Genomic DNA, 13,010 nt, shown 5'->3' with positions numbered 1-13,010 from the left:
AGTGGACAATGAGTACTAGTATTCATTCTGTTTTTGAAGCTTGATCCTCAGATTTTAATGTGAAGACTTAATTTTTTTATTGGCATTTCCTTAGAAAAAGTAAATTGGGTTAACCTTAATTCAAAACACTTGCATCTAAGATAAGATTTTTTTTTTTTTTCCAAAAAGACTTCTAAAGACCATATTTCTTTTTTTCAGTCTGGTGTGCAGAACATTCTGTGCCTACAGTTGTTTTGTTGCAATGGTTAGGAAGGAAGGAAAAATAATACATTTTAGCTGATGCCTGCAAGCATAACCTCTTTCCTTCCACAGGATTTCTGATCCCTACCCTGGCTGTGACCACTGATGGAGCAAGAGCAAAAACTGTTGGTCTCAGATTCTAGTGGCTTCAAGGAGAGGGAGAGTTTGAAAAGCCCTTTTACAGGTGAGGGATCAAGAAGATGATCTGGATCGATTGAAAATTCAATGTAAGATGTGCCATGGAGTGCTATAGACTGTGTAGAAAGAACAGGGCGTTTGAATGGGACAAACTAATTTGATTCCTGCTCTGTTGCTTTGTTGCTTACAAGCTATGTTAACTTTTACAAGCTCAGTTTTCTCATCTTTAGGAAAAATGAGTATCTGTCTCATATTTTTTAGGATTAACGAGATACTATATGCCAAGCTATTGTTCTTTATAAGTAGTAGGTATCATTATTTCTGTATTTTCTCAGATTTTAACCAAAGTATCATCAAGTTTTCACCTTAGAATGTGTCTTACTCGGTTTCTCCCCTACTCAGATCACCTTTTTTCTTTTAAGTCTTCTAGAATAAAGTTTAATGAAGTTTTTAGATCAGTAAGCCCCCCCTTGGTAATTGCTGACGGCTGTTCAAATACCTCATTAGTGTTGTTACTACGAACAAAAAAATTCACCTGCTTCTCATGAACACTTAGAGTAGAAAAACTAAAACCTGCTTTAAACACTTTAAAAGAATTTATGAGGTTTTACTTTGTTATTCTCTCCCTTCCCCTGCAATTCAGACTTTCCTTCCCCTGGTAGAGATTAGGGAATATGTTTAGAATATTTGTTTATTCTTACAGGAGATGAAAGTAAGAATAATTTGGAAACTGTTCAACACAATAATTCCAAGGCAGAGAAAGAGAGAGCCTCAAAATGGTCTAAAAGAGATGGCCCCCCAAAATGTAAGCATGAGGGTACAAAAGAAATTCCATTGACATGGTCCCAAGGAGATGAGATCTGGTGTAATGATTCCTGTGAGAATGATGGCAAGTCAGAGAATCAGGGAAATTCTACAGGAAAAGATGAAAAACCCAGTCACCGGAGTTGGGACCCAGGGGAGCACTGCAGTGCCTCTGTCCAGCAGAATTCGATCTTCAGAGACAAACCCTACAAATGTTCTGAATGTTGGAAAAGCTTCAATAACAGTTCTCATTTGCGTATTCACCAGAGGACCCACTCAGGAGAAAAACCTTATAAATGTTCTGAGTGTGGGAAATGCTTCAGTAACAGCTCTCACCTGATTCAACATCTGAGAACACACACAGGAGAGAAGCCCTACCAGTGTGGTGAATGTGGGAAAAGCTTCAGCAATACCTCCCATCTCATTATCCATGAGAGGACTCACACGGGAGAGAAACCCTATAAATGTCCTGAGTGTGGGAAGAGCTTTAGTAGCAGCTCCCACCTGATTCAGCACCACAGATCACATACCGGTGAAAAACCATATGAATGTCCTATTTGTGGGAAATGCTTCAGCCACAGTTACGTCCTAATAGAACATCAGAGGATTCACACTGGAGAAAAACCTTATAAGTGCCCTGACTGTGGAAAGAGTTTTAGTCAAAGTTCTAGCCTGATTCGCCACCAGCGGACCCACACAGGTGAGAAGCCCTACAAATGTCTTGAGTGTGGAAAAAGCTTTGGTTGTAATTCGACCCTAATAAAGCATCAGAGAATTCATACGGGAGAGAAACCCTATCAGTGTACAGAATGCGGGAGGAGTTTCAGTCGAAGTTCAAACCTAATTACGCACCGGAAAACCCACACAGGAGAAAAGCCCTATGAAAGTTCTGAATATGAGGAAAGCTTGAGTCAGAACTGCAGTGTGATAGAAGAATGCAGACTCCAGCCAGGGGAGAAACCATACAAATGTGAATGCGGAAAGCGTTTTGGTCTCAGCTCCCATCTCATTAGACATCAGAGAACACACACAGGAGAAAAACCTTACCGGTGTTCAGAGTGTTGGAAAACTTTCAGCCAGAGTTCCACCCTGGTGATTCACCAAAGGACGCACACAGGAGAGAGACCTTATAAGTGTCCTGACTGCGGCGAGTGCTTTAGTCAGAGCTTTAATCTTATCAGGCACCGGCGGACTCATATGGGAGAAAAACCTTTCAAATGCACGGACTGTGAGAAATGCTTCAGCAGAAGTGCCTATCTCAATCAGCATCGGAAAATTCACACAGAAAAGTCTTTTGGGTCTCCCGAAGTTGAAGATTTTCCTCATGGGTGGACTTGGAAAAACTGTCCGGGGGAAATGGCCCTCATCTCTTCTTTTTCGGTCCCAAATCCATCTTCTTCTTGAATCCCAAAGCCTGTTTATTTGTTTATTTATTTATTTATTTATTTATTTATTTAATTTATTTATTTTCCTTTTCTTACTGGGCCATCACAATGAAGGTGTTGCTACAAAGTTTTTTTGATGTGTTTGCCATAATGTCTGGAAAAAGTCAACCTCCCAGGTTAGAGAATGGGAAGGCCCCGATCCCCAGCTCATTACATCTGCCCAGTGAGAGAGGCTGCCAATGATGGAGAAGAAATGTTTTTTTGATTAAGGTAAGATTGGAATAGCTTCAAAGGCAAACATAAGGAGAAATCCTGGGAATAAGGACATCTGAGGGCTTGAAGCTGAGCTAGCCATTGGATTTCCCTATTTCCTCTTGCCTGATTGGGTGGCAATAATTCATTACTGGCCTCAGGGATTTATCCAGAGAAAGATTCTTTTTGAATAAATAATGTGATTTCCTGGCTGTTTTGGTGGCTCCTAAGAAAGAAAAGACTCACTTTTTGAAATGCATTTTTATTTGCTGAAAATTAACTTTTGTAGTGTTTAGAACTATATTGTCTAATACAATAGACACTAGCCACATGTAGCTATTTAAGTAAATTTATATTGAGATGAAATGAAATTTAAAATCTGGTTCCTTAGTTGCTTTAACCACTTGCCAAGCACTCAATAGCCACACGTGACTGGTGACTGCTGTATGGGATAGCATATAAAGTTCTTTCTTTCAAGATGATTATTCTTGACAGACTCATAAAGATTTCCTATAAGACTGTAGGAAATGGGCTATGAGGTGTCTGCTCTCCAAGAAGAGTTGTACCATAGAGTAGAAATGGGATAGAGGCTTTCAATCTAGAGATTGGCCATTCTAATGCTTGTATGTCTTCTGTTCAGCCATCTTGGTAATTTAGTGATATGATCCCATTGTCTTGGCCAAAGCCAGATTAAGAGGTAAAATTCTTAAATTGTTTAAAAATTTTTGACCAATAGGTTTTTCCCCTCGGTTTTCTCATTACACAACTCCTGGTCAGATCAGATGCGGGGTTCTTTTTCTAATGATTAAACCCTTGAGTCTGAGCCAATGTGTAGGGATGGTTTGCCATTGGAGACCAAGACTCCCTAGTTCCAGTCTTGACAGTTTTCTTTTGCCTCCTGACTTACGGGGTGTGTGGATCCTCCTTGTTTGTCTGTCCAATGGGAATGATGCTTTGTAAAGTATTAAGTTATTTCCTGTGCTCCTACCCCCTATTTTTTCCTGCCAGTGCAAGGAGTAGATGTGTAGGAAGGTCAAGACTCCTGAATTGCTCAGAATTTCTTGTCTCATTTTTGGATTCGAAATATATTTTATGAAGACCATGTAGAGATACAAATTAGGAATGTGGAGCCAGAAAGGGCCAATTAGAGCTGCTGCAAAGGGCCGTAGCTGGTAGGTCACTGAATTGCATGGTGACTATTTCTTCTTTCATGATCGTACTATGCCTGATACTGGTTAGGCAATTAAGCTGTTTCGTATTGTTGCAGGATTCAAAATTTAACAAAAAGTTTACAAAACACGAAGCATTTGGGGTGATTTACTGCTTTTTTAAAAAAAGGGGAGAACATAATTGGGTATCATTGGCTTTTACATGACCCTCACCTAAGCATTTTTTCACCTTTGTATGTTAGGTAGGATCGTCCAAATTGTTTTCAACTGTAATATCTGGGGACAAGTGTTGGCGGTATTTTTTACCACAGACAACTAAGAGTTTGATTAATGTTTGATAATTAAAATTTGGGCATTTGCTATCGAGGCCGAAATTCAGTTGCAAGGCAGGAGATGTTGGGGTGGTGCACCATCATCAATCACATTATATGTCGCAGGTAACCACGCTGAACCTGCTTCCTCATCTGTGAAGCCGAGAGACTTCCTGCCTCACAGGGTTTCTGTAAGGATTAAATAAATGTTTGTAAAGCAGCTAGCAGCTAGTGCTTAAAATATAACAAGGTCTAAATACATGGTAATGGGTTATTATTGATTGAAATAAATTGAAAACTGTCCTCCCCACATTTGCAGAAGAAGCAGTGCAACCCCAACTTCTCCTACATGTGAATTCTTTATGACCAACCTCGGGAACCCTGAGGAATAAGGTTTTGTAAAAGCACAAGACTATATATCATGTTTCAAGTGAAAATCCTTTTGATTCGGCTTATTGAATTTTTTTTGTTCTTTTTTTTTAAGATTTTATTTATTTATTTGAGAGAGAGAATGAGATAGAGAGAGAGAGCATGAGAGGGGGGAGGGTCCGAGGGAGAAGCAGACTCCCTGCCGAGCAGGGAGCCCGATGCGGGACTCGATCCTGGGACTCCAGGATCATGACCTGAGCCGAAGGCAGTCGCTTAACCAACTGAGCCACCCAGGCGCCCTGAATTTTTTTGTTCTTGAAACAAAGGGATTCAGTTTAAGTCCGGAAAGAACAAAACCGCAAGTTCAATTTCAACTAATTCCCATCTGAAGAGATTAACAGCAGGTACAGTTTATGTCCTATCAGCATCACCTACTCTGTTTTATGACTACCCACGATTACATAAAACCTGTTTCACAAACCTCGATGTCTATAGAATCATAGATGATCACATTTTAGATGGGCTAAGATGGACTCCACGAGTAAAACAATTTAGCAAGAATCGTCTCTTTAGACTGAAAACTAGGAAAACAGAAGAGAGATGTGTCACTTAGGAGAACGTAATGGTAAATCTAATCATATTTGATGCTTTTGCCTCAATTTCATTAATCGGCAAGTATAGGTATTTTTTATTTAGCTCCCCAAGAAGTAAATATTCTGTATTCTTTATTTTTCTTGCCAGCACAAAGAGTATATAAAGCATTTTTTTTTTTTTTACTTGCCACACATAATGTGATTGATGATGGTGCACCACCCCAACAGCTCCTGCCTTGCAACTGAATTTCTCGGCCTTTATTTATTTATTTGAGAGAGAGAGAGAGAGAAAGGGAGAGGGAGCACGAGCTGGGGGAGGGGCAGAGGGAGAAGCAGACTCCCGCTGAGCAGGGAGGCTGCTGTGAGGCTCCATCACAGACCCCTGGGATCATGACCTGAGCCGAAGGCAGCTGCTTAACCAACTGAGCCACCGAGGCACCCCAGTAAAACATTCTTATTTAAGTGATTTGTTTCGTAGTTTCATTTTAACTAAAGGGAAGACTCTTACTCATTTTTTCCTACTCAAAGGAGGGGCTTGTATTTTTTTCCCTACAGTGGAATGAGGAAATCCATGTTAATGCTTATACTCACAAATGTGGTGGGGAATTCACTCCCTAGCTGCTGTATGATCTGCCAGAAAGCGTGCAAACAGTAAGTCTCTTATCATAGTACCCGAGGTGAAGGTTTGCTCCCATCATTCTGGGTCATCCAAGTTGGATCTCCAAATGAGCCTTCTCCCTAGCGCTGTACAAACTTCCTCATTGATGGTGAGAGGTAGTGGAATATGGTTTGTGACTTCTGCCTCTCATACATTAATCCAGTGTGTTCATCTTGGCCAGTCTCACTTTCTGAAATCATGGTAGTGACAAAACCGTCATTGTTTCTTGATTCTGTATTTGAGTTTATGTAATTCCTTTCAAGCAGTATGGTCATTCATTCAACAGAAATTTACCGGATGCCTAATACGTGGTTAGCAGAAGTTCAAATGACCTTGGGAGGGGCGAATGTAAGGATAACTAGTAGGAAAATGTTCAGCTTTTCGGATGACTACCTTCTCCTTGCCCACTCTTGAGCTATATAACTTATGCTGCATCTTCATCTTCAAATCTAATAATTTGATAATCCAAGGAGCTAGAAATAACTATATATTCAAATGGGTTAGGTTTGCTCCGTGAAAACACAAGCTTGGTGAAGTTTACACAGTGCTTCGCACATAGTGGTGCTCAGTAGTGACTGAGTGGGTGTCATATGCTTATATGTTTTATGCTAATGCCCAAGAGTATGCTTTTCCAGGATATGCCTTCCTGTTAGACAACTCCTTGTGTGTAGACAATGGATTTCATTTTTGTAATTCTACTGTCTGACACAAAGCCTGGCATGTGAAGTGTTTATTGCTTTTGGATGAAGGGCATTTGCCAATGGTGAAGTTTACTGGAATAAGCTGTCCAGTCTCAGCGCCCCCCCCGCCCCCCCCCCCCGCCCCGGTCCCTTTAACACCAATATCATCCAGTCCATAGAGGCTGGGCTAGCTTGGAAGTGAAAGTGACTTCCTCTAGGAGGCTGGGTCTATCCTCACACTGACCCCTAGAGGACCCTTAAATGTCCCAATTGTTCAGAATCCTCTGGAGGTAAGACCCTGGGCTTTTGGTTCAGACTGTCCAGGATAGGTTCAAAATATATTTCAAATTCATGTTTCAATCACTTTGTACTCTGTAGTTACCTTGTAAGATTTAGTTAGCAGTGAATGAGGTGAGGTGTCTGGCATATTATAGGTGTTAAGAAAACAGTATTTTCCTTCCCTCTCCGCCCTCATCTGCTCATAATTTTGCCAAGGATAGACTCTATGCATAGAAATGTTTAATCATTTCTTAGATTGATTATTTCTAAGTTCCTAAAATAAAGACATTAATAACCTTTAGCTCATAGGTTTGTTGTGAGGATCAGTGAGAGAATACATGTAATGTGCTTAGCATTGCTAGTACCTAGTAATCACTCAGTGTTAGCTGATAAACCATTATAAAATGCCTCTCGACAACCATGGGTCTTTGGATCATCTTTGAAGGTAGCCCCAGAGACTTGGGTGTCCCCTGGGTCCACCAAAATGGTGCAATCCTGTTGTTATTGTTTTCCCCATGAACATGAAGGGGTATGACTAGGAGGAGGTAGCAAGCTGAGTGTGTAGGCTAATAATGTAGCACATCATTATTATTTTATGGCAGATGTTTAGGCAACTGCTGCCTTTTCTGTTTAAAAAGGACCTTTCCTTTAATTCCCCATCTCTTGTATTTCATTTTTGTTGTCTTTTACCTCTCTTTGGCCCTAACCTTTTCTGCCTTGTCCATCCATATTCTAACCCAAACTTAGGCTTTTTCTACCCTTTATTTTGCCCCCTTTTCTTCCCTCTTCCTCCTTCCCCTCCCAGTGAAGTAGGAATGAAGTCAAGGCTTAGGATGGTCCAAACACTTGGTTATAAAGGTCCAGATGGAAACATGGTGCTTGGGAGTCATGACGTCGACGGCATGTTGCCACTTATAAGCAGAGGTAGCTTATAAGGTAGTGCTAAGACAGTGAGGTTTGTGATCGAACATTGCATGACTGGTAAAATCAGTAGATGTTCTAGGACTTGACACAGTGAGGGATGAAGTGGATGCTTTGGTTGAAAAAGGATCATGATTAATTTTGAGCCATCTTACATCATATGGATAAATAGATTAAATACTAGTTGATTAGACTGGATGAACACAGGTGAAAGATTTTCCCCCTTAAAATAATAGCTTACTTTCTAAACATTAAAGTAATACTTATTGCTAATGGTAAAATATACAGAGAAGTATAAAGTAGGAAATATGTAAAAGTATGAAGACCAAAATAAAAATGGACTGTGATCATTTTTTCCAGAGATAACTCACCATGAAAGTTCTGGGATCTTTCCCAATAGCCCTTTTTCTAAGCATATATCTGAATAAATATTTTTAAAAATTGGGTTATACAGAGTGTTTGTATATGTCTGTATGGAGTATTGTCTTGATTTTTTTTCTCTAATCTTATGTCATTGCCAGTTTACTTGTTTTAAATGATTATGAGGTTTTTAATGGCTTCATAATAATATACCGAATGATGTACCATAGCAACTCAGTTGTTCTGATGGTAGATGTTGATATTGTTTCTAGTTGTTTGCTATTAAAAAGAATGCTATTGTCAACAAGGCTTTTTGGTGGTTTGTGTTCTGTTTTGATATTGTGGTTGTGATCGATCAATTGTTTTTTGTTGGTACACATATTTTAGTGTACATCTCTTTTCCTTAGAATGAATTCCTAGCAGTGAGATTATTGAGTCTGAGGACATAAAACTTTTTAAAGTCTTGTTACTTAATCTCTTTCCAGAACTGTTTATCAATTACCCCAGCGAAAACATCTTTTGGAGGGGTTGGGGGAGGTAAACTTGTAATTTGGAGTCAGTACATCTAAGTGATGGAAACCTCTTTTAAGGCAGCTTGCTCATCCCCTCCCCCCCTTTTTTAACCCCTCTTTCCCTCTCTTGGGTTAGGATCAGGGTTACGTCATCTTAAGGCGCTCCAGGCACAATTCCAGTAGATGGCGCTAGAAGCTGCTCTAAGATCTAGGGAAGTGATCATGATGCCCAAGCCTGGAAGTAAGTACTAAGGAAAAATGGTTGGGAAAGCGCTGGCTACTTAGTTCAATACCTCCTGTCACCTGATTCAGAGAACGAAGTGCACCCCAAATCTAGAAGACGAAGGTAAATTCAGGTTTGGCAAGTGGATGAGTATGTAAAATTTTTGTTTGTAAAATTGATGTTGTGGAAAAAGCACACTGGAGGCTTATGAAGATACCAAGTGACAGTTCTCAGAAGACTAGAATCTTCATCTTTCCCATCCGACTGCCATCAACAATTCAGTGGGAAACTTGCATTGTCAGCTGCAGGGATCGATGTTATACTAAGGGGAAAACAACCACACTGTGGGAGGGGGGAAAAGAGATGTAAGGTGTGGTCATTGCCATTACCAGAGGTTATTAATTTTTCCAACCTCAGCTTAAATGTAACTTTCTCTGAGAGGCCTTCCTTGACCCCTAGGTTCATTTAGATCTTCTTAGCCTCCAGTGCAACATGTCCTTAATTACCTGTATGCTGCTGTCTTCTCCATTAAACTCTGAACCCCCAAGTGACAGGCACTGTGTCTGCTCTGTTCAGTGCTTTACTCCCAACACCAAGCACAGCGCCTGACACAAAGTAGACACTTGATACACATTTATTACATTGAATTGCATTGGTGTCTGTACTCTAGGGCTTTATAAGCAGTATCCAAGAAGAATAAGAAAATGAAAACCCAGTTCCAAATTCCAACTAGAATTCGCAAAAGATTACATAAGCACTGAGGGGGTGCAGAACAGTTAAATGACTGGCATTAAAAGTCTGTGGACTGGTGGAATGGTGAGCAAGTAACTCTTGAGGATTTTGATCTAAAGTGTTACAAACAAAAACATTAATGAAAGAGGAAGTGCTCAGTTTGGGCCAAAAAAAAAAAAAAAACAGGTATAAAATGAACAAAGGAAAGTTCGCAATTATAAATCGGTGACAGCTATGGCCAAGCAGTGGAGTTACAAAAAGAGATGATTAATCTGGATCTGAAAGAATGGATAATTGAAGAAAGGAGGGCAAGGCTTTCCCCTGAATCGAGAATGGTACTTGAAAAGGCAAAAGTCCAGTCCTGACATGCCAAATTAGGCCAACAGGGAGAGTAGAGACGTCACTGGAAGATCAAATGTGCTCTTTGTTTGTTTTAAGGTAATTAGATCTTTGTATGGGGAGGAAAAAAATGCGTTCTAGTCAAACAATCCCAGATTCCTGAACCAGATTTTCTTTCTTTTTTAAAAAGATTTATTTATTTCAGAGAGAGAGAGAGTGCGCGTGAGCGCTAGCAGGAGGGGCAGAGGGAGAGAGAATCCCAAGCCGACTCCATGTCAAGCGCAGAGCCCAATGCAGGGCTCCATCTCACAACCATGAGATCAGGATCAGAGCAGAAACCAAGGGTCAGAGGCTTAAAACAGCGCCACCTGAGCACCCCCTGACCCAGATTTTCTGGGCTTGGATTCAGGCTCTGCTACTTACCAGCTGTGTGATCATTTTTCTGTACGTCAGTTTCCTTATCTGTAGAATGGGGTTAAAAACACTACCTTCCTCATAGTGTGATTGTGAGGACAAGATGAACTAATGTATGAAAAACATTTGGAATGCTGACTATACTGTAAGTATTAGCTCTTGTCAGGATTACAAAGTATTTTTTTCAAAACAAATCTAAGGGATGCCTTGGTGGCTCAGTGGGTTAACCGTCTGTCTTCAGCTCAGGTCATGATCCTGGGGTCCTGGGATCAAGCCCCTGCATCCCACTGGGTTCCCCGCTCAGCGGGGACCTTGCTTCTCCCTCTCCCTCTGCCCCTCCCCCCACTTGTATTCTCTCTTGCTCACTCTACTCTCGCTCTCAAATAAATAATCTTTTTTTTTTAAGATTTTATTTATTTATTTGAGAGAGTGAGAATGAGAGAGAGAGAGAGCACATGAGAGGGGGTAGGGTCAGAGGGAGAAGCAGACTCCCCACTGGAGGAGGGAGCCCAATGCGGGACTCGATCCCGGGACTCTAGGATCATGACCTGAGCCGAAGGCAGTCGCTTAACCAACTGAGCCACCCAGGCGCCCGCAAATAAATAATCTTTTTAAAGAAACAAATCTGACATGGCACTTTATTAAAAATGATACACCATGATGAAGTAAAGTTTTGTCAAACAATGGAAGGCTGATTCACTATTATCAAATCTGTTAGTGTAAGATTTCACTACACTAAATTCACTACATGAATAGAATTTATATATATAAATTTATATATTAATTATAATATATTAACATATATTAATATATCAAATATATAATACATTAAATTGTGTTATAGTAAATATATTTAAATACATTAAATTTATATATATCCATATATGCTTAAAAAGATTTGATTTTAAAAAATTTAATACATTATAAGCAACTATAAGCATCCTATTCAGGATTGAAACATTAGAAATAATCCTACTAAAATCAAGAATAAGCATGGAAACCTGATATCCCCAGCACTCTTCAGTATTGTGCTTCAGGTCCTCATCAACACAACAAAATGAGAAAAAGAATCAAGAGGCATAAATTTTAGAAAGTGAGCCAATCCTAGGCCGACCTGTGGACTCCTGAAATACCTCATGCTTTGCTCTGAAACACAGGTGGGCCAATCCCTGCAGGCTGTGGTTCCCAAACTTCCTTTTCAACTGGTGTCCAGCCAACAGTTGAGAGAACACTAGTTGGAGATTGGGCCCCCCAGGGAAGAGAAGACACAGTACTTCTCCCACTTCCTCTTGGCCTCCTACAGCTTCTCTGGTGGCAGCCATGTCTCCAGCATGCTTCCTGCTCCCCCCAGACAGGTCCACCATGCTTCCTCTTTCTTTGGAGTTACCCTGGTCTCCAAGGTCTCAACACTGCCTGGGCCTGATTACAAAGTATTTTTCATGGACTTACTCTATCGTTTGTTACCTTCTGCCAGTAAGTGGCTGATTTTGTGTCATATTTCATTGCCTTTGCTTCAGGTCTGAGTGACAGGATTTTTGTTTTTGAATAGTGGAGCCATGCCAAGATTCAAACATACTTAAGTGATGGTTACCTACTTCAGAAAAAAATCATCTTATGCTAATTTCAGGTATGGGGTAATCAAGTAACATCCTGGTGATACTGTATTCTCATCTGTAAGTCAGCTGCTCAAGACTTCCATCATTTTAAGCAATGTAGGAACCAACAAGCAGTTTATTGAGGAATTTATATTTAGGAAAACTATTTCCCACACATTAAATTGAATTTCTTGAGTCCTTTTAAATTTGATGTATATTTCAAGCAGTCAAATTTGTTGATACCAGTGAGGATTGTTGTCAGGGAAAGAAAGGTTTGATTTTATAATGGAGGAATGTTAAAGCAGTAATTGATAATTAGGAAGGAGTATTGAGGACAAGATTTGGAGACCAGGAGCTTAACTCAGTTTCATCAGGTATCAGCTCTGATCTGGCCAACCCACTTCACCTCTTTAAGTTTCATTTTTGTTATTTGAGGGTTAAACGATGCCTGTGAAAGTATTTTGACACGTAATTATTTTTATTAGCAGATAAGACATGTATTTGGGGTGAAAAATGATGACAGATGCCATCCTTTTTTTTTTAAGATTTTACTTAGTTTTTTGAGAGAGAGCACGATCAGATCAGGGGGAAGGGGAAAAGGGAGAGGGAGCTGAGCTGGGAGGCCAACACGGGGCTCCATCCCAGGACCCTGAGATCATGACCTGAGCTCAAGGCAGATGCTTAATCCACTAAGTATAAGCCACTAGGCAGATGCTTAATATATTACTAAAGCCAGCCCTGATGCCATCCTTTCTTAAACTAAACTCAGCAAAGTGTTACAGGATTGTAAGGATTCGATTTCGTGAAGATACTGCTCTCTCTCCCTAGAGGTCCACCGACTTTTGACTTGCCCAAGGTCACAAAGCTGGTTAGTGACAGCCAGAACCTAGGTATCCACTTTCTAGTCAGTTGGTCTTCCTACTACCCCATTATCGCTCATCATTCGTTCCTTCACTAAATACATTTTTAGGGAGAGCGTGCTGGGGGCTGCAGGTGACTCTGATTTATCAGACAGAGCTCCTTCCCTCAAGGAACA

General features: G+C 40.4%; 1 protein-coding gene across 1 annotated transcript; it reads left to right on the top strand.

The window, feature by feature from the left end:
• Nucleotides 1-320: 320 nt before the first annotated feature.
• ZNF572 (zinc finger protein 572) lies at nt 321-2,592 on the top strand. Its single transcript, XM_028105672.2, has 2 exons — nt 321-424; nt 1,082-2,592. Exons 1-2 carry the CDS (start codon nt 346-348, stop codon nt 2,584-2,586), a joined length of 1,584 nt encoding a protein of 527 aa, XP_027961473.1. The 5' UTR covers nt 321-345; the 3' UTR covers nt 2,587-2,592.
• Nucleotides 2,593-13,010: the final 10,418 nt, after the last annotated feature.

This window comes from Eumetopias jubatus, unplaced genomic scaffold, assembly GCF_037043125.1.
Source record: "Eumetopias jubatus isolate StellerSeaLion01/CBP00866 unplaced genomic scaffold, mEumJub1_p1.0 scaffold_4, whole genome shotgun sequence".
NCBI classification, from domain to species: Eukaryota; Metazoa; Chordata; class Mammalia; order Carnivora; family Otariidae; genus Eumetopias; species Eumetopias jubatus.
The sequence above is the reverse complement of the archived record's forward strand: the minus strand, read 5'-3'. Positions and strand labels throughout refer to the sequence as shown.

Coding starts and splice junctions, on each gene's coding strand:
- ZNF572 (XM_028105672.2), top strand. CDS start 346: ATGGAGCAAGAGCAAAAACTGTTGGTCTCAGATTCTAGTGGCTTCAAG. Junction 425..1,081: donor TTTGAAAAGCCCTTTTACAG/GTGAGGGATCAA, acceptor TTATTCTTACAG/GAGATGAAAGTAAGAATAAT.